Genomic DNA, 26,798 nt, shown 5'->3' on the forward strand with positions numbered 1-26,798 from the left:
GATTTTTTCAGATCTGGGTGGAGGGAAGTTTGTGTGTGAGTCCTTTGTTCTGGGGTCTTCTGCCTGACTCTCTCTTGGCTATGAGGGGATTTCTATTTCCTGCTTTCTAATCTTCTGTTTCCAAGTTGTGAGTACAGAGATCATAAAAACAATAGGGGTTATTGTTTTTTTCTTTTGTATTTACATGTCTATAGTTGCTGGAGTGTTTTGAATTGTATTCTTTTTGAATAAGGCTGTTTATTCATATTCCTTTTAAGCAATTGACCCTGTATTTGTCACCTTAATACAGAGAGACCATTTTTATGTATTTTTCTTTCTTTTTATATGAAGCTTTCTTTTAAGACCTGTTGGAGTTTTTCTTTAGTGGGGACTCCAGGGAATTGAGTCTGCAGCTCACCAGGGAATTGGTGGGAGGAAGTCAGGGGGAAATCTGTGTGTGTTAGATTTACTAGCCTGACTTTGCATTCCCTCTGGGTGAAGAGGGAAGTGCTTGTGTTTCCAGGACTGGAAATAGAGAGGGTGGACTCCCTCTGTTTAGATTCACGGAGTTTGCTTCTGTGTATCTCTCCAGGAACACCTGGAGGGGAGAAGGGAAAAGGTTTATTTCCCTTTGTTGTGAGACTCAAGGGATTTGGGTCTTGGGGTCCCCAGGGAAGGGTTTTGGGGGGACCAGAGTGCCCCAAAACACTCTAATTTTTTGGGTGGTGGCAGCTTTACCAGGTCCAAGCTGGTAACTAAGCTTGGAGGTTTTCATGCTAACCCCCATATTTTGGACGCTAAGGTCCAAATCTGGGACTAGGTTTATGGTATGGTGTGCAGCGTAGTGGGAAAGATAGAATCCAGAAGCCAGTTGGAATATTATATTTTTCTTTTCTCTGCTAGGGGCTTTTTAGCAGAGAGAAACAGTTTGGTTTTAAAAGGGAACCAGAGAGAATTTTTTTTTTCTGCTCTCTCTGGCAGTTGTGGCTTGCATATTAAGCAAGAAACCATTAAGAGACTATTAAGGGTCTTTTGTCACACAATAGCACTCCCATTAGGAGGCAGATACCAGCACTATACTCATGCAACAGAAGTGCTGCCTGGACCACAGTTTGAGAACCACTCTGATAATAGTAAAATACTGCAGTGTTTGCATTGCAAACAATGTACAGGAAAATTTATTTCTACTGGGATTTGAAAGAGGCCATACAAATATTCCTGTTGGACTCAGACTCTTTAATCAATGAAAGAGCCACTTAAGTCAAGTTTGGTCTCACATTTTCTACAAAGACATCTAATTTACTCTGAATAAGTGAATCCCATAAAGCAATACACTATTTCTATGTTTGAGTCTTATATAATTACAATTTCTTCAGGTCATTTGCATTTCTCTTCAGACCACTACATTCTCTGTGTAATCAGTTTATTAAATAAAAATCTTTCCAGTATGATGCTTGCTAGTAGCAACGTATCGGTGCCCTTTTGCTATGTTGCTCCTAAATGGCTATTGCTGTTACTGGGAGTGTTGTCTGACCAAAGGCGTATGAAATATTAAGAGTGTTTCAGAAGGGGTGGGGCACAAAATCTGAAACAGTACTGTAAATTACTAACGTTAAACATATATCACTAAATTTATATTTTATTGTTTAAAAATGCTGGCTTCTCTTCATTACATTTAGATCTGGTATATTGAAGTTACCTAACATTTTTGATTATATATTACCTATATAAACAGCATTCCTTAACATCTCAAATTTTAAAAAACACTATTTTGTATTTAGATGAAATGTCATTAATTCTTGTGTCTTTTTTGTCTAGTAATCTACTTGTCTTCTGAAGTCTCTACACTAATTTGCACTGACCAAAGAAGCCAATCAACTGCAATCTTGTTTGCTGTCTACCAGTCAACAAGTCTGTGGCTGCTTATAACAGTATCTAATATTTAGGCTTTTGGAGCAGCCATCCTCACCCACATTTATTGCAAACTAATATTGCAAAAGGCCTTTAAAATACTGTTTAGACAATATGTTAATGAGTTGACAGGATCCACATAAGATTGCTGGCTCAAACTCTAGCATCAGCAACACCAATCATATAAAATATAAAAAGCATTACACACCTAGCTTCTAATGAATGTACTACCAGCATGTGATACCTGTTGCTAATAAAGCTTCTAGAATTAAAACCAAATATTGCTGCTAGAACGTAATGCTAAGTGTTCCTTGGGGTAGAGGGGAGTGACCAACGGCCAAAAGCGAGGAGAGCGTGGAAAAGGGAGGGAGGATAAAAAAAGGGAAAGCGAGGAAGGTATAGAACAAGAAAGAGGAAACAGGGGAGAAAAAGGAAAAACAAACAACAAACTTGCAGGTAAACACAGAGGAAAAGAATCTCAGACATAGCAGGCATAATCAGCGGAGATGTCACAACTTACATCAGGGCTGATTTTAACTTAATGTCTCAACAAAAATAGTAGATCTAGAAGAGCTCAGACAAGTGCTGGAAAATAAAAGGAGGGATAGCGAAGGGCAGAATAACCTGATCATAAAAAAACCTTCAAAATGATTCTTTAAGGTTGATTTTTTTGTTTAGGGTAATCAGTGGGTGACTGTCCCACTCCAACAAATTTCTTAAAAGAATCACTGAGTGCAAGCATATCTCAGGAGTCAAAGGACTAAGAAACTCAAGAACTACTGTGGTCACCACTTCACTAAAATGACCAATTATTTCAAATTTATTTACATTAGCAGTCACTGGAAACAGTAATTTAACTCTAAGAACTCAGTTCCTTGAATTTAAAGATTAGCATTCATTCCAATCCAGTGTTTTATCAACTGGTGTGCAATAGCTCGACTTGGTGGCACAAAGAACGAACGCTGGTTTCCTTTAATGAGAACGTCCACGACCTGCAATACATACAGATTAGGGTTTTGGTAAATTAATCTTATAAACACACAGAATCTATCATTTTATGAAAATAGGAATTTCCATACTGGAGTGATCTAGTGGTCTTCTCCATGTCCAGTATCATTTCTCTGATGGAGGCCATTACCGGATGCATCAGAGGAAGGTGCAAGAAAAAAGAGGGAAGGCTTTTTAACTCATCAGGCAGCAAGTGAATTATGCCCTAAAGCCTGCAAGCTTATTATTCTAAAGTAACTGTGTACACTCTCACTAACCATATGCATGACTAATCTTTTTGTGTAGCTGATTGCTAGGGCAGGAATCACCAGATGGCACTGTTACACTATTCTGCAAGTTCTTTTTCTTTGCGTGTGAACAAGCTTTTAGTCTGGGAAGAAAATGCTGTGTTGTTTATTTTTCTGACACAGATTTTTTGGGAGCTGTGACAAGCAATAATGGAATTTGCTAATTAAATTCTTGAGGCAGAGTTGTTCCTGAAAAGTAGGTATTTGTGTTTGGGCTGAGATCCCTAGAAAAAGGGACTACTCCACATGCTGTTTGTGACCATCTGTGTTCAAAACCTGCATATACTGTTTAAGATAAACAAGTTACTCTAAGAATATATCCAGACTCCATGCCACTGATTTCTTCTTTAATGGGAAACTGACTTGCAATGCCCCAACATTTGCTACTGTTCTGAAAGATGCGTGACAATATTAAGATCTTGGCCTAATGGTCACTCGGGGCAATGAGTTGCAGAGATTATATGGTATGTTTATTAAAAGCATTTCTTTTTATCAGTTGTAAATTTGCTGTCTATTTTTATGAATGGCTCCCTTGGTTTTGTATTATGAGAACAGTAATGAGGTGCTCCTGATTTACTTTCTCTATATCATTCATTAATACATACCTCTATCATGCCCTCTCTCATCTGTATTTTCCTTAAACTGAACAATCCTTTTCAATCTTTCCTAACATGGAAGACCTTTTGTGCTTCTAGCCACTTTCACTGCTTGTCTTAGTACGACTTTCTGTTCTGTTGTTATCTTTCTTCTGGTGGAATGACAGGACTTGAACACAGTCCAGTTGAGGGTGTATCTTTGATATATATATAGTGGCATTATAATATTTTTATTATTATTTTTTATTTCATTCTTTTTTCTATCATTTGGAGTGTGAGGCATTGACCTCCAATGAGGACTGAAGATATTTTCACTGAATTCTCTGCAGTGTGGTCACATTTAATTTAAAACCCAGAAATGTGTACATTAGTTAAAATTACTCCTTCCAATGTGCATTACCTTACAATTACAGTAAGACAGTCACATAGTACCATCACCTTATAAAATTGTGATTTACATGCTATGGACATATTTGCACTATTTTAAAACTAGTTTCTGGTAGATTCTTTATAATTAAGGATAAGATATTGTCATGGAAGTCATGGATCCTGTGACTTTCAGAGATTTCCGTGACATTTTCTGCTTCAGCCCTGTGCCCTAGGGTGGTGGGGGCCCTAGAGCTGTCAGCACCCCTGCTCCCCCCATTATTTTTAGTAAAAGGTCACTGTTTACTTTTACTAAAAATAACTGTGACAAAATCTTAACCTTATTTATAATACACAAATCTCTTACAACATGTAAAGCCAAATTCAGAACTGGTGTAAGGCTGTGAAACTTCACTGAAAGTTTACATTTGCCCCATAATTTTTCAATCATCTTTTGAGAAATCGCTATTGTATTTAAAGAATCCGGTTCATCCTACTTTCTGCTTTATGAAAATAATTGGCAAACAGATATCTGAAGTTAGGCTTCTAAATAAAAGTGGCCTGATTTTCAAAGGTGCTGAGCACTTGCACCTCCCCTTGACTTTCATAAAATTTGTGGGAGCTCAGCATGTCTGAAAATCAGGCCACTCTTATTCAGTGCCTACATACGGGTTTAAGAACCTAATTTTAACATTCCCTTTTGAAAAATTTGAAAATAAATTATTCTCCATTTCCATTACAAATTTAGACAGAGAAACAAAAGAAAGTAATGCACAGGAAGGCTAGGTTTAGGCCCTATGTATAGGCGAATTCTAATTTACTGAGCTCTGATAACCCTAACTTGCCTATTCACTAAACTACAGCATGTTGCCTTGTAAAAATTGAGGTTTCACATACAATTTCAGTACATGGGGAGTGGAGCTGCATGTTTTACTCTTGCACAACTTAGGTAATACAGAAGACTGAAACCAGCAAGGAAATTTACAGTCTGAAGACAGGAGAATCCCAATATACTAAATTTCTGATTATTCAAACTGAAATGGAGATGAGTAGGTGATTCAGATAACTGAAGTACTGTTGTATTATTCAGACTGCACTGGATGCATACATGTGTTTTTCAATAAACTTTATTTTAATTTCTATCATGACCATACAGGATATAGCCCTCCTTCCCCCCCACCCCCGGTCCTGTTTTAATATGCTAATAAAACACAACCATTAGCATATAAATGCTGCCCTGATGCTACACACTGACTCCTCCTTATTTCTGATAGTGAAGAATTCCATAATAAAAAAAGTCCAAAATAAAAGCAACATGAAGGTGGAAAAGAATGCATATATCTTTCCCTTTAACTTATTTCTATGCTTTTAAGGTTTTAGGTGGAGGGATACGGCCTGATGCCACCTTCACTGTTGCTGAATGTAGTTTTTGTTTGCTATTTATATAAATGTATAGACACACATTTGCTTTACTTGTATAAGACAATAAGGACCCGACTGCAAAGTACTTGCCATTTAAAGTTAATATAACAATGTAAATGCTAACCGACAGAAAAGGTGACAGAAGGAATTCAGCAACAACAACAAAAAAGCCTCACGTAATTTGTTTTCTAATTATATTTAAAATTCCATCCACTGTGATTTTCATTAGTTTTCTAGTTTTACCCATTTAGACTCTGATCCTGGAGTGTGCTGCACAGTACACAGGGCATGCCCATGCACAGTGAATTGGATGACTGGGGCCCACAACTGTATGAAAAAGATATGCCAAAAAATAACACTCTTTTTTTTAAATCTCTAAAAAAAAGTACAAGTATTTCTAAATTTTTTTTTCTAGAAAAAGCTCAAAAATGAATGCTACTTAACAGTTCTCTTATCTAGATCCAAACAAAACTCAAGGAAGTAAATAGAAAGGTATTAGAATAACTAACAATAGATACTGCCCAAAGAGAAGCACTGAATAGTTAAGCATGGCAACAATGTCTTGAAATGGGCTTGCAGTGGGTAGAGCATTCATCACACAGCCTTTTATAAGTAGCTACCTCTCTCTGGCTATGTGTAATTTACAATTACAAGGTAATCACTGTATGATGTGGTGCATATAAACACCTATTCAACTTGCTGAAAAAGGGTGCATTCCTATTGTACACCAGAACTGATACAGTCAATGAGAGAAAGAAATTAAATTGAACTTTACCTGTTCTCTAGTGAACCAACGGGCATCCTCTATTTCATTCTTGTCGACTCTAATTTCTGTAGATACTGCAACAGCTAAGCAACCAATCATTAGGGAGGAGGGCATTGGCCATGGCTGACAAGAGACATACTGAACATGGCCAATTTTGACTCCACTTTCCTCCTCTACTTCTCTTCGAACAGCATCTTCTATTGTTTCCCCTAATCAAACAGGGCAAAGAACAAGCATCTGATGAAAATTCTCCAAGCAAGGATTACATTCTGTGCTTTGAACTGACTCAAAAGATTTAAAATTGCCTTGAACAATTATCTATAGGGGTCCAGTTCCCAGGGTAGGACACAGATCTGAAGTATGTGAAGCAGAAGTGTAATAAGAGAAAGGCAGGCACCAAAGCAACATTTTCAAAATGAATAAAAATAAAATAAAATAAAATACTATAAAAATATCAGAATATCAACATCGTAATGTGTATTTCCTATGTAAAGCTACCATTACTCCTTGAAATTACTATGCAAAATGTATAGAAAATAACACACCTTACCTCAAATTAACTTTGAAGCAAATAATCATTTGTTCACTATAACAGGCAAATAATTTTGTTAACTTTAATTTAAGGTTTGTACTATGACTATAATAGTGGAATGTTACAGTTTAAAATTTAACTAAGCCTTTCAAAGTATGACAATCAAAAGTAAAAAGATGGTGGATATTCAAATACACTCAAACACATGCCTACATTACCCACTCTGACACATTCTTCCTCTCTTCAAGGAGTCTCCTTTGCACCTCACAACATATAAAGAAACACAAAACAGACACTCAATTCCTCTAATTCAAATTTAATGAAAAACTTTGACTCCACCCTCAGGAATATTAATATTTATACACCGTTGGCATATGTGCACTGGATAAGTTTATAATATATTATTTGTACATGGGAAATGGCTGAAGTCAGTTAAATTTTTCCTTAATTTTCCTACCTTCTGGCTCTTATTTTTGAAAATCTTGGCCTACATACTTTAGGATTCTAGTACCCTACATAAGACCCATAACAGGAGGAGTTTTGTTCATCAAAGGATGAGTTGTCAGGTATGATTAAAATATGAATAAATGTCACTTTTACCCTGGAAGATCTCTAGCATAAAGAAATACAATACTTTTCTGCCAAACTGAATGGTGACCAGTACCTCTTGGTACAGTAATATAAAACTCAGAATTCCAGCTCTATTACATCTTGACAGTGCCTCTTGCTACTTTTCTTTTGTGGATAATATCCAATTATTTTCTTCCATTTTTGCTTTAGATATGCAAGTGATATATTCCCTGCCCGAATTAAATGATAACACAGGCATTACAGTTATATGAGATAACTCCTAACCTCTTCCTTAAATTATGTGGTCAAAGGCTCCTTAAAGTAGACAACCCATGCATCAACATAGGGTCTTATCTGCAGATATTTCCAAAATTCCCTTCTCTGACGTTTAAACTGGATCTGCAGTCACTGGAATTTCTCTCAGGCAGATCTTAACATACTGTGCATCTTTTGTGTTTTCTATTCTGACTAGTAAGAGGATAGCCCGTTAATGCAGAAGGTTGAATTCAACCAACTAGGCACTTAGCTGCCAGATAAGAGTCTGTCCTTTCACAATTTATGTTCGTTCTCCAACACTTGATTGTTAAAAGGTTTCTCAAGTAAATAATTAGCTGACGGGTGAACCTGGAAGAGTTGGGAAGCTCACTGGTTGTTTAGCCAAACTAGCCAAATCTCTTTGATAAGCAAAACTGGCATGAAGATAGCATGAAAATATGCTGGCTCATGAGATTTCCAATAATACAATCTTTAATTCAGTCTGGAAATACTCTGATAACAGGTGTTCTTGTATTTCAGAACTTTATGTCCACTCAAAACCAAAAAGTGCAAAGAGGTATGACAATGAAAAATACAAGGGAAGGTAGGACAAGTGAGGAAGTGAAAAAAAAATCTGAACTTTTACAACCTCTAAAATAATATTTGAGTCAATTCTTATTTTACCTGAACCAGTTCATTCAACCATATAGCAGAAGTCAGTCACACAGAGAATTTTTGGGTCTAGCTATGCATCATGGTCTCTTTAGTGAATAAGACACCTTAGAGTAAATGTTTAAAGAAATAATTTTTGCCCCTTTTTTCCCAAAACAAAGGGAAGTCAATACAGAAAACTATATTTAAATCACAGTTGTGGATAGTGACAAAAAACAAGTAATTCAATATTAAGCCTTAATCTCTGTCCTTAACATCTGTAGCCAAGTGCCCTCCTTCTCCCTTGTTGTTCATTTGTACCAAAACCTCATAGGAGTGAATGCGTACAGTTTATTTGTACCAAATTCTCTAGACAATAATGGAAAAGAGGTTTCAGCTGAAAGGGATGCCAACAAACTGAAAATCTCATTTCTGTCTGAAAATATTGTATCCACTATAATTATGTTACTACCTGAGACTATTATTGCTGAAAACGGCTAGCAGAAAAAAGTATCTTCGCTTTACCTTGTGCATTTTACAAAGCTTTTTCAACTTCCACTGTTCCTCTGTATAGTCAATTAGGCCTTGATTCAAAAACTTAAGCACATGCTAAATTTTAAGCATGAGGAGTCCTGCTGAGTTCAATTTCAGTTTCTTCCTGGCCAAAAATATCCTCATAAATACCATGAGGGGAACAGAAAGAAATCCTTATATAGATGCGTAGAGTTTTTTTTCGTTTAACTTAGGGCCTGGGATGTTCTATCATAAAATGGAATTTTTTGAAATTAACCTAAACAAATATTCAAGTTGACAAATGTTCCTTTAAAAAAAATCAACTGCAAATATGTAAGGTGTGTGGAATATTTATTATAAAACATGCCGAATAGATAATATAAACATTTAGTTGACCTAATGTGAATCAAACTTCTGACATTCTTTTCAAAGTACAGCACTGTTTAAAATCAATTTGCAGGAAAAATCCTTTTGAAAAGCTCCAGGCAATTTCAAGGGTAAGCTGGGATAGAAATACAACATGAATTGACATCAAAGCCATGAAGAAAATCTCACCAGGCTCTACAAATCCAGCAAGGCAGGTAAACATGCCAGGAGGAAACCTCTTCTGCCTGCCTAAAAGGCACTGGTTCCCATCTGGATGAAGGACTTGCATTATCACTACAGGATCTAGAATGCACATAAAAGAAATATATTTAACTTTTTTGGGGCTCAAAATATAGTAACAAATTGCAGGCATGTACAATTCTTTGTTCAATATTCATGGTGTAAATACAGATACAGTACAGTTATGAGCTTGAAAGTCCAATTCTGTAGATGTCCCAACTCAGGTATTATCAAGGTGTGTTTTTTAACAAGATCTCTATTCACCTGTTTTTGTAATACACAGGCCTAATGGGGGTATTTAACTAGCTAATGTTTGAGAGCCAGGATAGAAATTACTTGCAACTGTATGCAATTTGTGGAAGTACCCACAGCATTAACCAAGTTACACATCCAACAGAAAGCAACAGTGTCAGCAGCAAGAATGATAAGCCATCACCTCTTCCTCAGTCACGGATCTGTGGGATGTATTTCCAAATGAAAACCACTATAAAAGAGCTAGATATTATTATTATTATAATGATCTAAATGTTGTCATGTTTTTTTCATTTTTACCTTTTTATTTCCTTCTCTTGGTTTCTAGTTCTCATTTTCTCCTTTGGATTTTTTATCCATTTTCCCTCTCCTCTCCCTGTCTCTTTTTCTTTCTTTTAATTTTCTGTTTTGTTTTCTCCCCTTTCCATCAGTCATATCTACATTAAGCCTCTCCTCTTTTTCTATACAGTCTTCAGTTATCTCTTTGCATTCTTGGTTGCCTCTCTCTCATTTAACCATCCTAATATCTATGTTTTCTTTTTGCCTTCCCTGTCTCTCTCTGCATTGGTATTCATTCTACTTGCTTTATCTTCCCTGCCTCACTGATCCTTCTTCTTGTATATCCCCCTCTGTTAGAATGACTGATTTATCAATCTCACTAGGCAAATGCTTCTCAAAGATTGGCATCTTATTCAAAAAGTACCTGCCATGGAGCACATTGTAGTATTTCAAGTCCTGCTGGCTACCAGCTTTTTTAAAAAAAGGTACCACAAACAAATGCTGGCTCAGCCATTTTTCATCTAATCTTACTCCTTTTCTTAGTGCGTTGTGCTGCAGACTGTAAAGAAAAAATTACTAATGATTTTATTAAGTTGCACTGCAGTCCACAGAGCACAAGAAACAAGTGGAGCAGGTAAGATTAATAAAAAGGAGAAGCAACAGACAAAAGGAGAGAGAGAAGGGCCAGACAAATAACATACTATGATCGGGAGGGGCATACTACAGAGTGAGGGGAAAGAAAGAGAGGTCAAAAGGTGAAGATACAAGAAAAAAGATGGTGAGACAATGGAATGAGAGGAAAGATACAGTAACTCAAGCTTTTGAAAGGCTAAGGAGAGGAAGGATGGTCCAGTAATTAAGGCAGTAACTTAGGACTTGGGAGACTAGGGTTCAAGTCCCTGCTCTACCACAGACTTCCTGTGTGATTTTGGGCACATCACTTAGCCTCTATGTGCCTTAGTTCTCTACCTGCAAAACAGGGATAATAGTACTTCCTTCCTCATAAAGGTGTGAGGATCTAAAGTCTGCAAGGTGCTTAGATACTAAGGTAATGGGGGGCCATTTAACGAACTTAAATGGATTAAAAAAAGCATAAATTTCAAGAAAATATATTCTACATATAGTAAAGGGCCAACAGGGAAAGAGAGAGACCAAGAAGGAAAAATATGATGTCAAGGCATAGGTAGGAAAGCTGTTTACTTGTTTAATTTACTTCAAATGTTTTATATTTCCCTGGCAGAAAGTCCACAACTCTGTAACTGGAAAGAAAGGACAGAATTCTCATTTGTTACCTACGGGCATGTATCTTTTTATATGACAAGGGTTTCAGGAGCAGGCAATTTCCCCTCTGAATTTTACCTGTTTGTTACAAAAGCTTACTACTTAAAATAGTTTTTTCAGTCTTTGAAGTAAGTATCCTCTATATTGCACTGCTGTCCCTAGTTTACAGTACAGTTCTAAACATCTTTTTATAATTAAATGAAATAACCACCTTTTGCACAATATGTACAACATTCAGAATGCCAAGCAAAACAATTCTATAAATTAACCTTTATGGTAAAAAGATGCTAGATTATGGATTTTGGCACAAGCTTAAAACAACAAATTCTCAAACAACTTTCCAAGTGCAGATGTTACATGGATAACAAAAGAAAAGATTCCAGCTCTATGAGATCTCTTGCCAGTGTCACCATTTATCATGGATTTTCTAGAACTGTTGCAGTTTTTATGGGGCAGGCCTTTAAGCACTGATTGCAGAATCATTTTACTGTCTTAAAAAGTATTTCAGACTGTAAGATGTAAGCACATCGTGATGCCACACTGGAATGTTATCTGTATTGGAGTAACACCTAGACTAGAATCTAAGGCCATTTGTATGTAGCACTGAACAAGTATATAATACAAAGACAGTCCCTGCCTTGAAGGGTTTACAATCTAAGTACCAGACCACAGACAGCAGGGAGATAAAAGAAACAGATGGCACAAGGAAATAATAGCATGAAATAAAGGCGTGAAAGAGAGTGCTTGCAGCGGAAATGGTTGCCTAAGCACGGCAGAATTTTTTTTGTAAGCAACATGGCAAACGAGTTTTTAAAAGGATTTGAAGAAGGATGATGAGGTGGCTTTGTGGATATCTATGGCAAGCCTTTCTTATGATGAAAGACAGCATGAGAGAAAGCTGGAAGTTCTTGATGAAAATTTTAAAAAACGGGACAACCAAAACTGGCATCTTTTGCAGAATGAAGGCTTGTGTCAATGTCCCTATATCATCTAAGAGAAGACAGGTTGGGCAGGGTTAGGCCATGAAGGCCCTTAAAAGTAAAGAAAACTAGCTTATGACTGATGCAGTGGAGAAAGGGGAGCCAATGGAGGAACACAGAGAGATGCGTCATGTGGTCAAGGCAATGTCCCATAAAATGATTGTTGCATCATCATTTGGAATGGACGTTAAGTGGGAATAGATAGGATTTGTCAAGGCCAGAGTGAAGGAAGATGCAATAATCAAGACCTGAGATGATGAGGGCCCGGATGCTGTGTGGATGAAGAGGACAATGTTAATGTTATTTTAATCATTTGCTTACATTGTTGTAACATAGGATTTTTAGTGCTCTGCACAGCAATCAAGAGGCTGAAGTTGAATTAAAACTTTTTTTTTTTTGTCATGCACAACTCAAAGACAGACAGAGAAGCTTGGACTACTTTACTTTGAATAAAACTGACAGAGTCGGGTCTGGGGAGACAGTTGAAAAAAAGACTTGGAGGGACTGAGTGAAGAGGATGGGAGAATTAAAAGGGATTAAGGTACATGAATACAGTGAAGTAAGTAGTGAATAATAAGATCATGTGAATAAGATAATGGAGCAAACAAAAATCAAATAATCAATTTGTAAGCATTTAGAAGATAAGCTCAGTAACAAGCAACATGGATTTGTCAAGAACAAATCATGTTAAACCAACCTAACATCCTTCTTTGACAGGGTAACAAGCCTTGTGGATGGGGGTTGAGGGCGGGTAGCAACAGATGTGATATATCTTGACCTTAGTAAGGCTTTTGATACCATTTTGATGCTGTATGATTGAATATGACCATTTAGACCACTGTTATGCATTTGCAACAAATCTTGTACAAAGTATATCATTTAAGGTGTCAATACAGAAGTTATGATTTGCTAAATAAGATTATCCTGTTTAAATCCATTTGAAGTTATGAATATTGGCTATGTACCTGTATCTCAAATACATTTGTTCCTGGCGTAACAACAACAGGGTAGCTTACATCCAGTCTTGCCAGCCCACTGTGAGTGGACTAGTCAAGCTTGATGGCTCATTAAGGACACTTCACTCTAACAGTGGGCCACAGAAGAAACTCATCCTGCCCAATAAGCCTTTCTGAGGATGCCTCAGCAAATACATGGGTAATGGCTGCCCATGTGAGTCATCAAAGCACATAAGGATATGTGATATGCTCATGTGACTCTGGGCTCCATCTTGAGCCAGTAATTTTCCAGGCATATGGCAAAGAGTGTAAAAGACCCTTGAGATATCTCCATTTTGCCTTTCCTGCCCTGATTCTCTGGAGTATGGACTTACAACAGAACGGAGCATTTTAAAATTATGGACTGAGGACTTTCCAATCTTTTGGAAATTACCAGGGAGACTTTACAAACTAGCAGTCTATTCCATTCATTGCTTCAAACATAATATAAGGACTTTGCAACTATTTGTATGTATATGATATATTAACCATTTTTAACTGCTGTCTTTTTTCTTTTATTAATAAACCCTTAGATTTTAGTTACTAAAGGATTAGCAGCAGCATGATTATTGGGACACATCTGAATTATATATTTACCTGGCTGTGTGGCTGACCTCTTGGGATTAGAAGACTCTGTAGGTGATTAAACTGATTTTAAGTAACCATTCATCATAGAGGCCAGTGTCTGGGTGGTAAGACAATGGCTGGAATGCCTAAGGAGACTGCATCTGAGACTTCCTGTTAACCAGCGTGATGAGACAGAAGTTTACTTTTGTTACTGGTGTGGTGTAGTAAGAATAGAATAACCATCAGTTTGGGGTGAGTCTGCCCAATTTCTCAGCGGTTTGTCCTGAACCTGGTATTCTCAGCTGTGACCCACTGAGGCAGGCTGACAACCGTCTCATCTGACGTTCTCATAAGCATACTAGAGAAATATAGCTTACACAAACCTACTATAAGGTGGGCACACAGCTGACTGGAAAACTGTACTCAGAGAGTAGTTATCAATGGTTCATAATCAAGCTGAAAGGAAATATTGTGTTGGTTCCCACGGGGATCTGTCCTGGGTCTGGTTCTAGTCAATTTCTTAATAAATGATTTGGATAATGGCACAGAAAGTATACATGTAAAGTTTGTGGATGACACCAAGCTGGGAGGGGCTCGAAGACAGGATTGGAATAAGAAATGGTCTGAAATAAATAAGATGAAATTCAATAAGGATAAATGCAAAGTATTGCTCTTAGGAAAGAATAATCAGTTGCACAAATACCAAACGGGAAATGACTGGCTAAGGAGTACTGCAGAAAAGGATCTGGGGGCTATAGTGGATCACAAACTAAATAAGAGTAAAAAATGTAATACTGTTACAAATGCAAATACATTCTGTGATGTATAGCAGGAGTGCTGCAAAAAAAACATTAGAAGTATTTTTTTTTCTCCTCTGTTCATCACTCATAAGTCCTCAACTGGAGTAGTGTGTCCAGTTCTGGGCCTCACACTTTGGGAAAGATATGGACAAACTAGAAAAAGTCCAGAGGAGAATAACAAAAATGATTAAAGGTTTAGAAACCAAAACCTATGAGGAAAGACTGAAAAAACTGGGTTTGTTTAATCTGGAGAAGAGAAAACTGAAGAGGGCACATGATAAGTCTCAAATAGGTAAAAGAATGGTTATAAAAAGGAAGGTGATACATTGTTCTCCTAATCCATTAAGGGCAGGACAAAAAGTATGGGTTTAAATTGCAACAAGGAAGATTTAAATTAGGCATTAGGAAAAAATTAGGGGCAGGTAAACACTGGAACAAATTACCTAAGAAGTTTGTGGAATCTCTGTCATTGGAGGTTTTAAAGAACAAAGTTAGACAAACAACTATAAGGAATAGTCTAGATAATACTTAATCCTGCCTCAGTGCAGGGGATTGGACTAGATGGCCTATCAAGATTCTTTCCATTCCTACATTTCTGATTCTATGATACAAGCCAGTTTTCTTCAGCCAATTGTTTATTTTTATGATATTCTTACCAACTCTTGGGTATGATGTATTGTGAACACCTTGAAGACTGGGACAGTCTTCTTTTAAGCAGATCGTCTTGTAGCCTCCTTCTTCAATCTTGGTTGCACTGCCACATGTTGGACAGAATTGGTATCTGTTATGCCATGCTAGAACAGATCTGGCCTGGGCTACTACTCCTTTAAAAGAATGCACCAAAATGATAGAGTCACATAAAATCAAATTACAAGCTTTCTAATCTTTTAAAATATATAGCACAACAAGAAAATTATTGTAATTTAACAGGAAAATCACACTAAAACCACACTTTTAAAATGCCCTCTTGATAATCTCATATTGTTCAAATTTCCTTATCTATTTTCCCTTGTAACTATGTTAATTTAAGGCCTGCATTGTCCTGAACCCTGTGCTGTCATTCACACTAGTGCAGGACATCACAGTTTCAGGGTAACTGTACCTCTGTTCCCCCTCCCGTGATCTCTAGATAGCACCCACTTAAGGTTTCAGCTCCCATCAAGCACCTCTTTTGGAGGGAGACCCGTGTCTCTCTCCCTCTTGACCAGGAGTTTTAAGACTGTACAGCTCCCTGCCTTACACGGCAATATCCCAAGCAAGCCAGACTGCCTAAAAGCCAGTGCCTGTGCTTTGCTGTCTCTTCAAGTGCTATAAACAGTGTATTTATTGCCAGCAGCTGCAAATTATACCAGGTATCGGAGGGGTAGCTGTGTTAGTCTAGATCTGTAAAAAGCAACAAAAAGAGTCCTGTGGCACCTTACAGACTAACAGATGTATTGGAGCATAAGTTTTCGTGGGTGAATACCCACTGCGAAAGCTTATGCTCCAATATGTCTGTTAGTCTACAAGGTGCCACAGGACTCTTTGTTGCAAATTATATCAGAGATTTTTTCTAGGCAAGCACATTTATCCTTAAGGTAAAAGCATTACAGAGAAAACACAAAGAAAACACTAAACATATTTGGGACTCACCCATCAGTCTTATGGGGCCCTAGTAGGCCAGACTTTCCAATCCTTCTGCAAGGATTGGGGCCCATCTTGGATATAAGGTCCTGTCTGTGTGCTAGTTCAGAAAGATGGTCCTGAGTTAATTTAAACTCAGTCTTTTTATATTAAAAGCTCTTTCTTCGTCTGTTGGTTTCTGAAAAACCCTGTCTGAACCAGTATATGAAAGCCTTCCCCAGAGGTAGTACTTCTCTGGGGGGGGGTGTTTATAATTAAGTGATTCACCTTAATCACTCCCTATTGTTTTTAGTTCCTGATGGAGCAGTAGGAACCCTCCCCACTTAGAGGTAAATAAAATCCCCAGGCCAGGGTTACATAAACCACTCATACACTTAATGCAACATGTTCCCCACAGATATTGCATACGGTTGCAATATTATTGTCTGGTTTTGCAGACATTAGTATCTTTCAACTGTGTATGCAAATTTTTACACAACCTGTTGTAACTAGTGAAAAAATCAGGTCATGGATCTCTAATTAAAAACTCTGGAAACAACGTAATTTGCCTGTACTAGTTGGCTGTCATTTTTTAATTCAATCTTTCTATAAAAAACGTTGCACCTTTTATGTGAGGATCGCAACGCATACTTCAAACAAACAACAAAACTCTAATATGTGGAAGATATATATTATTACAGCTTATTATGGGCATCACTGAAGCATACAAATTGGGCAGGGATTTGCTTAAGATCATGCAACTAATCAGTAGGAGAGAGGCAAATAGGAGCCAATACAGAAGCCCTTCCATGGCCCTTCTCCCAATCCCCATTTGCTCTTTTCTGACTAGACAATTGCTAAAAGTTACATTTTGGACATCTTACCAGCTTCTTTTTCAGGCAACTGCAGCAGAGCAGGCATTGGAGGATGAAGAAAATAACAGTCTTCATGCTTCTGTTTAAACTGTTCAGCAAAAGTAGAATCTATGCTGAGGACAAACCAAGCAACCAGTCCATCATCATCTTCTTCCTTCAGAATTCCTCCATTCAGAGTAGACAACTGAAGTTCTACTCCAAGAAAAATCAAGGTGACTTTTTCAGTCTGGCTCATGTATTCCTTTACATCCTTGTGGCACAGCCTGCAAAGCCTGACTTCAGGCTGCTGGGAACCATCTTCCCCTCCACTCAAAGTGACCAATGGGTTTAAATTTGAGAAAAGGATGTATACTGTGGCTGGATGGTTTTGTTTTGTGTTTAACCATTTAGAATCTCTTCTTTTATCACTCCTTCTATCCAGAAGTGTCCTGCTAAAATAATTTTCATACTCTATTGTATCGTTTGGCAGGAAAAAAGGCTTCTGTCCACCCTTAACATTTGCTAGTAAATTAGCTATATGCTTATACCCCCAAAATTTAGCAATGTCTAGTGCAGTCTGGCTCGATTTATTGACAATGGACCTGTCACACCTATAAACAGAAAAGAAAAATGATGGTTACCATAGTGACTGTGATTCTGTAAGAGTCTTGCTGGAGCATATTCTCACTGTGAGATATATCCACACCACCACTGAGTTTTGGGGGCCTTTAGAAAAGTAGTCCCAATTGGGGCCATGTATGTACTCTTTCACAGCAAATGATAGAAATGTGAGGATAAAATGACCATATGTTCCCAATACCTTCATTCCCTCCTGCTAAATCCAAATGTTGGAGTCTTAGATTCTAAGGCCAGAAGGGACCACTATGATCATTTAGTCTGACCTCCTGTATAACAGCCACAGAAGTTCTTCAAAATATTTCCTATAGCATACCTTTTAGAAAAACATCCAAATATTATTTTAAAATTGCCAGGATGGAGAATCGACCATGACCCATGGTCCCATGGTAAATAGTTAATAACTCTCATTATTAAAAATGTACACCTTGTTTCCAGTTTGAATTTGCCTAGCCACTGGATCGTGTTATGCCTTTCTCTGGTAGACTGAAAAGCTCATTATCAAATATTTACTCCCCAGGTAGGCACTCACAGACAGTAATCAAGTCACCCTGTACTTTCTCTCTATTAATCTAAACAGATTGAGCTGCCTGAGTCTATAAAGACAGGTTTTTCTAGCCCTTTAATCACTCTTGTGGCTCTTTTCTGAACCCTCTGTAATTTATCAACAACTTTCTTGAATTGGACACAGATTTCCAGCAGTGGTCACATCTATGCCCAATAGAGAGGTAAAATAACTTCTCCACTTGTACTTGTGTCACAGGACAGTAGAACTCTGAGAAAACCTGTAACTACCTAATTAACTTTAATGCAATACATCATTAGAAATTAAGGGAGTCCTGGATCAAAACCCAGAAATTGCTCCAGGCCTAGAGAAAATAGATTCCCCTGCAGAAGGGGAAGAACTAAGATGGACCACACAGCCCTTTTATAGCTTTGGCTCTGAACATTCAGTGGTGTGAGGGGGAGCTCCTGCAGCTGTAGTGGGCAATGCTTTCTAGAGGGATCCCAAAGATCAATGGTACTAAAAGGCATATTCCACAAGTGAGAATATGCAGAGGAAACAACATCAAAGAAGAATCAGGGAAATAGCCTGTTAGCAAAACATTTCTATTTTCAAGAAAATATTTTTGTTTGTAATCACTCTACTTTTCTTGCCTAATTCATTACAAAAAGAAACATTTCAGCCTTAGTGGCATCACAATGGACTATCTTGGAAACAAATGTGACACTCAGAAGAGGCAAAGATTCTGGAACCCTTTCTCGGAGGTCTGCAGAATGAGCATTTTAAAATCATGCTCTGGGAGAAGAGCTGATCTACAGAAATCTCTCTCTCTCTTACAGAGCTGTCCACAGAACGAAAGAGCTGGAGAAACACTGCTGTAAGGCATATATTAAACTATTCATAAAAAATGTTAGAATACCTGGGATTTCAGTGCATATAATCTGTTTCAGACTAGGAGGAAAAGTTCACAGGCATAAATAATATGAAACCAATCCATACTCCCATACAATTTGACTTGTGAACTTTCCTTTTCCAATTAAGATTACTTGTTCATTCAGGGACAAATTCCACCCTCACATATTGACATGCAACACCAGTTCTCTCAACTAGGAGCTAAGCACATGCCCTAACAATCATCTTTTATGGGGAAAATCTGATCCTCACTTTGTAAAATGTTTCAAGTTTAAAATATTTTCTTATAAACCAATTTTAAAATCACTGAGCAACAGCATGCTGTGAATTCTTATATTGAAAATAGCAATTTTGGTAAACAGAAAGTTTGAAATACTATGATTGGGAAGTCAGGAAAAGAATGCACTTGTTTTTGTAAATACAAACCCTGGTGGATGATGGACAACAGCATCACCATAAATCATGAAAAAAATAGCAGATATTGGGTCAGATTAACCTGTATGTTCCAACTGCTTTGTATTTCTCCATGAGCTATTTTCTGTTGGTACTGATGCTTGCTTATAACAATCAGTGGGGAATTTATAGTAAAGATTGGATTGGGAAATTTTTTTTTAAACAACGTAAACCAAAATGATTTAATCTTGTAATTCTACTTCCCTGAAGCTTTCACTTTTAAGAAATCTCAGTTGAGTTTTAGCTCCTTAGCAAGAGACTGACAAAACTTCCCTAACTCTTAAGGTTTTTTACCCTTGAGGATAATGGGGCAGAGTCAGAGGTAAGCCCCCTATTTATCATGTTTAGCTCAAATCCTGCCCTTCTGAATATTTCAATAAACTCCTTTGACGGCTTGGAAAGCAACACTCAGAGAAAAAAAGCCAATTCAAGATGAAAATATGCACCCCAGAAAAATGAAAATAAAAGTGGAAGTAAAAATACTCCATAGATCAGAAGACTTTAAGACCAGAAGGGGCCATTAAGATCATCCAGTCTAACAAACAGGCCAGAGTATTTCACCCCACGAGTCCTGCCTTAAGTCCACTAATTTGTGACTGAATTTGAGCACCTTTCAGAAAGACATCCAATCTCGATTCAGACTTCAACTGATCGAGAATATACATCCAGGGTAGTCCATTATTTTTTGTGAAGGTCCAAATTTCTTGGTCAAGGTATAGTCAAGGTCCAAACTCCAGAGAAAATAATAAAAATGATAAGCAAATATTTGAGGACCTTTCAAAAAGCCTCTGGCAGTCCAGATTTTGTCCCACGATTCACCTACAGACTACCCTAAGCCACACCTTTAGTAGTCTGTTCCAGTGGTTAATTAGTCTCACTGTTATAAATTTGCCCCTTATTTCCAGTTTTATTTTTTCTAGCTTCAGCTTCCAATCATTGGATCTTGTTGTGCCTTGTCTGTTAGACAAAGAGCTCCATCTTCAGCCTGAGTAGGTATCTGTAGATTGCGATTAAGTTGCCTCTTACCCTTCTCTTCAATAAGATAAAAAGACTGAAATCCCTTGAGGCTCAATGTAAGGTGATTTTGCACGTTTCAAATAATTCTTGTAGCCTAAAAACTCCCTTTAATTTTTCAATATCTTTTTAGTGTGGAAACAAAACTGGATACAGAATTCCAGTATTAGTCTCATCAATGTTCTATACAGATGTAATATCAACTCCTTACTCTTCATTTATACCTCCAACGATCGTATTAGTCCAGGGGTGGGCAAACTACAGCCCATAGGCTGGATCTGGTCCATGGGATTGCCAGCCCCGAGCCCCAAACCCCCTATCTTGAGCCCCTGCCGCACCCCAGACCCCTGTAGCATCCCATACTCCAACCCCCTGCCCTGAGCCCCCTGCCACACGCTGCGCCCCTCCTGTGCCCCAACCCCCTGCTGAGACCCCTCCCTCAGTCTGCAACCCTGCCGAGTCCCTCCTGCACTCTTCACCCCTCCTGCACCCCAAACCCCTGCCCTGAGCCCCCTGCCACACCCTGTACCTCTCCTGCACCCCAACCCCCTTCCCTGAGCCTCTGAGCCCCTTCCTGCATATCACACTCCCTCCCATATCCCGCACTTCCTCCCACACCCCGGTCCTACATTCATGGCCCTGCATGCAATTTTTCCACCCAGATGTGGCCCTCAGGCCAGAAAGTTTGCCCACCTCTGTATTAGTCCCTCTTGCCATAGCATCACACTAGGAGCCCATATTCAATTCATTATCTAACAAGACTTTAAGTTGTTTTCAGAATCACTGCTTTCCAGAATCCTGTAAATATGATTTTCATTCTCTGTGACTTGATGTGATCTTGCATTTGGCTACATTAAAACACACTGTTTGTACCCAGCTTATCAATCAATCCAGATTGCTCAGTATTAGCGATCTTGTCTGTCATTTTTTACCTCAAAGAAGGTATCCTCCAAACTCTAAGGCAGGTGTAAGGTTTCCCATCATAAAGAACACACACTGTTGCTTGAGGAAATCCAGTAGTAGGAGAGGGCCTCCTCAGTCCATGATGGGCAAAGAGGGTGTAATGAGTTAAAAAAAGATGTGGACAGACCACCACTGAGTTTGGCCAATTTATAGCTACCAAAATGGTCTCTTGGGGCTGTGGATAGCTTTGTGCAAATTATAGAAGCCATCAGATGACCTATTTAGCCAGGGATTGGATCAGGTATGGTTGGTTCCAGAAACGGGGGAACAAAAAGGTAACAAAGTCAACTTTGCTTCCCTCTGCTCTGATGCAAAGTACAGCTCAATTGCATTAGAAAATCTATCCCTTACTCAGGCTTTAGTTTTGAGAGTTTTATACTTCATGGCATTCTAGTCCAGCTTTGTGTTGGATTTACAATAGTATGCCTGGGATGTCCAAACAAGAGCTTTGAGGCAATCTTTATGTTCCTTCAATGCTCACAACGTTAGCAGCCATATCTAGCAGTACTGTGGTTGACTTGAAGGCAGACAACACAACACACATGGTAGTCAGTCTTTGACATTGGTTTGGTGTGCTGACATGGTATGAAGATACTGCATGGTTTTCCTCTCTCCTTAGAAGCCACACTTAGAAGGCAGTGGTGCACAGAGAGAAGAGTTGAACCAGCTGAGAAGTAAGTGCCATGTGACAAAATAAAGAAATTAAGCATCAAGTAGTATTAAGATCCTCTAATAAAAGGCATGGCACAGTAGTGCCCTAACTCCAGTGAGAACAGTGCTAGCACTGGAGTACTAAGAAATACAAGTAAAAGAAAATACCATAGAAGTACTGAGGTACTAGTCAACAACTATGCCAAGAAAAGCACTGAAACAAAACTGTTTGCACTACAATACAAAGGCAAGTGCTGGACTACAGTTAAGGCTTTGAGGAAAAAATAACTGGAATATTTAGATTTATTAAATTTAATATATTCAACTTATACATGCAAGGGGAGTTGCACAATGGTCAGTTTAGGGCACGGCTCATGCTTTACCCTGTTACCATTACTCTCAGGAATGAAAATAACCTTACGTGATAGGAGAGTTCCACCAGTTTGGCATGAGGAACTGAGTGAGATCCCAACACAGGAGGTAACTTCAGAGAAGAAAGATGTTCATATGGACTGTATATAGTGGTCATTGAGAGACATTGATCAATGGGGCAGGAAGGGTATAATTAGATCCTAGGTAAAGGATCCTCTAACTTTCTTACCCTTTTTCAAGAAGAATTTGTGAAATCTCAAAGTGTCCATTTCTGGCAGCATACATCAAGGCTGTCCAACCATTCTCAGCAGCTTCATTGATAAGGGATGGAGAATGATTGCATAGCGCTGTCAACCTGATCTTGTCTCCAGTAGCAGCAAAACTGTGCAGTTGAGAAATCATTTGGTGCCTGGGGTTCCTTTCAGTGTTTGTCATTGTCTCACCTATGTTAAAAAAACCAGAAATATGTCTGAACAAAATTTGGATTTTATATTATTTAAAAAAGAAAGAATAAAGAAAAAAATATAACTTGTAGAACAACAAAACTCACCCACAATTATCACCAGGAAAAATGATACAATCGTAACAATGTCATGTGTAGTATGAAATTTAAGAAAATCAATTAAATTCAATGTTGATAAATGTCAAGTAATGTACACTAGAAAATATATTCCAAACATACAAAATAAGGGGGCCCAAATTAGCTGTTACAGATGAAGAAAGAGAACTTGAAGTCATTGTGGATAATTCTCTGCTCAACATGCAGCAACAAGTCAAAAAAGCTAACAGAATGTTAAGAACCATTAGGAAAGGGATAGATAATACAGTAAGTATTATAACGCCACTATATAAATCCATGGTATGCCCACACTTTGAATATTGTATAAGTTCTGGTTTCCTCATTTCAAAAAAGATATATTAGTATTGGAAAATATACACAGAAGGGAAACAAAAATGATCGGGAGGTATGCAACAGCTTCCATTTGAGGTGAGATTAACGAGACTGGACCTGTTCATTTTAGAAGAGATGACTAAGTGGGGATATGACAGAGGTCTATAATATTCTGAATGGTGTGGGGAAAGTGAATATGGAAGTGTTATTTACCCCTTCATATAACACAAGAACTAAGGGTCACCCAAAGAAATTAATAGGCAGCACGTTTAAAACAAACATAAGTATTTCTTCATACAACCCAGTCAACCTATGGAGCTCACTGCCAGGGGATGTTGTGAAGGCCAAAAGTATAACTAGTTCAAAAAAGAATTAGGTAAGGAGGAGGATAGATCCATCAATGGCTATTATCCAGGATGGTCAGGTCAGGGATGCAACCTCATGCTTTGGGTGTCCCTAAGCCTTGGACTGCCAGAAGCTATGACTGGATGACACGGGATGGATCACATTATAAATTGCCCTGTTCTACCCATACCCTCTGAAGTATCTGGCACCGACCACTGTTGAAAGACAGGATACTGTGCTAGATGGACCACTGGCCTGACCAAGTATGGCCATTAATTTCTAATGAAATTGTCATCACCAAGCAAGTTTCTTTATATCAAAACTCACATGACAAAATCTCTTTCCTTACACATTTTCCTCCTGGAAAGAAAACTAGCTTTCTGAGAGGCTTGAAGATACAGTGAATTGAAGGTAAATAATGGTGCTCAAATAACAACAGACACCATCAAATATTTCTTGACTGTCTTGGAAGCTGAGACAGAAGACACAGCACTGAAGGGCCAGGAGTGACGCCCCTGCTGGCACTACAGTCCCAGCATATGAGGGGGGAAGAGAGTCGGCTGTGGACTCGACACCCCCCACACCCAATCAAGCTATGAACGTCTGGTGTGGTCAAAGGAGCTGGCCCATGCAGCCAGGGCTGCGGACAGCTCTGCTGGCGGGTGAAGCAGTGTAGACTGGATTGGAGGGGGTATCCCAGGATCCATGCAGGAAGTGGGGGAGATGAGGGGCGATCTGGGGACCCACATGCATGGATGGTCACAGAAATGGAACCATGTCACTCAGAAGTGGTCCCTTTTATTTAGATTGTCAGAAAGGCACACTAACAGGTCAGTTTGGAAGCTTGCACAAACATTGCCTCACTCTGAACATGCAGGGCTTTCAAAGCACTAAATAGCTAATTCAACAACTCTCACTAAATTTATTATATATATAGTTTTATAGCTCCAAGAAAAAAAATAAAGTTTCAGCCTCAGATTTACCAATAACAAATCTAGATTCTCTATATGTTAAATGAAAACAATGAAGTTCAGAATTGCATGTGGTCTCTAGTGTATATATAAAAGAATATATTTTAAGACATACTTTGATTGCCATGTTAAAAGGCTCAATGACAGGCCACAGAGGATGCATCCTCCTAGATACTAACTGTGAAGTATAATGGAATAAAATAAACCTCCCTGGACCAAGGCTTAGAATCATAGGATTGGAAGGGACCTCAAGAGGTCATCTAGTCCAGTTCACCTCCCAAACTGTGATCCTTACTAATTTCATTTTGCTAGTGTGCCACACAATATGAAAAAAAATACTCTAAAAAAAATAGTTGAGATAAACTTTTTACCAAGTCTAAAAAACATATTTAAAAAACATTAAAGATGGAAATATTGATACATGTACCTTTTCAGGAAAGAGCACAATATCAATCATGTATCGCCATCAACCTATGTGATTTATTAAAAACATTTCTGGTCATGTTTCTATAAAAACAATATCTATTAAACTGTAGATTTCTCCCATGTTCATACCTTGCCAGCCTCTTTGTACAGGCCAATGAAACGGGAATAGGAAGCGCTAACCCCCACCCAACCTTACTCTTAAAGAAGGAAGACAGGACTTGGGCTTCCTTCCAGGGGGGATGGGACAGAGCATGAGGAGAACCACGGGGCCAGAGTCCGTTCCTGGTCTTGTTGACGCTGCCCTGGAGAGGTGACAGCCGCACCTCGCTGGCAGCTGCGTGACAACCGTTTTTCAACAGGGAAAAGCCACGTGCCCGCGCTGCACCAGCCAGGTTTCCGTTAGGCAGTTTCTGGTCTGATCACCGCTAAGGCGGAACGGTCCGGCTACGAGCCCCCAGGAGCCTGAGCAGGGGGCGCCGGGCCTGCAGCGGCGCGAAGGGCCACACTGCTGAGAGGCGAGCGGCGGATCACGTGAGGGCGGGGCTGGGACGGTGGGAGCCTCAGTCCCCCCAGCACGGGCGGCGGGACGGGTTCGGGGCGCTCGACAAACCCTGCTCCCTGGGGCGCTGCCGTTACCGTTATGGAGGAGGCGGGCGCAGGCGGAAGAGAAACAAATCTCACCACGGTCCGCTTCCGGTCGGGCAGAACAGAAGCGCCCGCACGTCCGGCGGCTCGCGTGCTGCATCCTGGGAGTCGTAGTTGGTGCCGGGCGGCTGCTTCTGCTTCGCCCGGCCGGACTGGGGCGGCGTTGTAGCGCCCCGCGCGCCTAGTTGCCCACTGGCCGCAGGTCCCGAGTCCGTTTCAGTCGCAGTTCGGGCGCCTCGAGCTTGGTTAGTGCAGGGCCGGGGGCGGAAGCCTGGCTGCCCCGAGCCTGGTTTGTGCCCTCAGGCCCGGTCCTCCCATATGCGCGCTGCCCGCTGGCGGGAATAGCAGGCCGAGTGCGCGTGGCGCTGGGCTCAGCTCTGCGCCTTGCCCCGCACTAGGTGCTGGGCACTGGGGCCTGGAGCCACACAGGGACTTGGAGGTTGCAGCACTGAGCATTATGCTTAGAAAACATCAGAGGAACGGCCCTGTTAGCTGCAAAGCCTGAGTTGGGAGCCTTGGCTCCCCCCATGCAATGAATGGGGAGAGTTTGGCACCTAATTATTAGGGTTGCCAGTTTTGTTTGGATGTATTCCTGGAGATTTGGCCATGTGACATAATCTTGAATTCGTGGTGGGTTGGCAACCCTACTAAGAATGGGATTAACAGAAACAGCATGCTAGGTGGGGAGTTGCCTCAACTAGCCAAGGAGAGATTCTGGCGAGCGGTGTGTGAAAAGCCCTTCCTCTTGCACTGCGCTAGGCACCTCAGTTGCGGCTGGCAGGAACTGTTTGTCTCTACTAGGGATCCACAGACTGGGAACCCTTCCACTGAAGTCAGATGATTTAGGCACCTAAGCCATTTCTTGTGAAAATGAGTTAGATGCCTGCCTTGCTCCACACAAAATGGCTAGAGGTGGGAGAAGGTGATGCTGCTGCCCACCT

The 26,798-nt window shown here is 39.4% G+C and overlaps 1 protein-coding gene across 4 annotated transcripts; it reads right to left on the reverse strand.

Annotated features, from left to right (window-relative positions):
• Positions 1–1,233: 1,233 nt before the first annotated feature.
• On the reverse strand, positions 1,234–25,929 carry NUDT12 (nudix hydrolase 12). Of its 4 annotated transcripts, none has more exons than XM_050945857.1 (7): positions 25,849–25,929; positions 22,808–23,021; positions 17,103–17,683; positions 15,273–15,440; positions 9,412–9,525; positions 6,345–6,544; positions 1,234–2,882 (listed from the first exon to the last, which is right to left on the reverse strand). In XM_050945857.1, the coding sequence occupies exons 2-7, from the start codon at positions 23,011–23,013 to the stop codon at positions 2,772–2,774; spliced, it is 1,380 nt and encodes a 459-aa protein (XP_050801814.1). In that variant the 5' UTR covers positions 23,014–23,021; positions 25,849–25,929; the 3' UTR covers positions 1,234–2,771. The 4 variants fall into 4 exon arrangements, with proteins under 4 accessions (XP_050801814.1, XP_050801817.1, XP_050801815.1 ...); XM_050945860.1 differs by lacking the exon at positions 25,849–25,929 and adding an exon at positions 25,409–25,842; XM_050945858.1 differs by lacking the exon at positions 25,849–25,929 and adding an exon at positions 25,342–25,842.
• Between the last annotated feature and the right edge of the window lie 869 nt (positions 25,930–26,798).

The sequence above is a fragment of the Gopherus flavomarginatus genome, chromosome 3, assembly GCF_025201925.1.
Source record: "Gopherus flavomarginatus isolate rGopFla2 chromosome 3, rGopFla2.mat.asm, whole genome shotgun sequence".
Taxonomy (NCBI): Eukaryota; Metazoa; Chordata; order Testudines; family Testudinidae; genus Gopherus; species Gopherus flavomarginatus.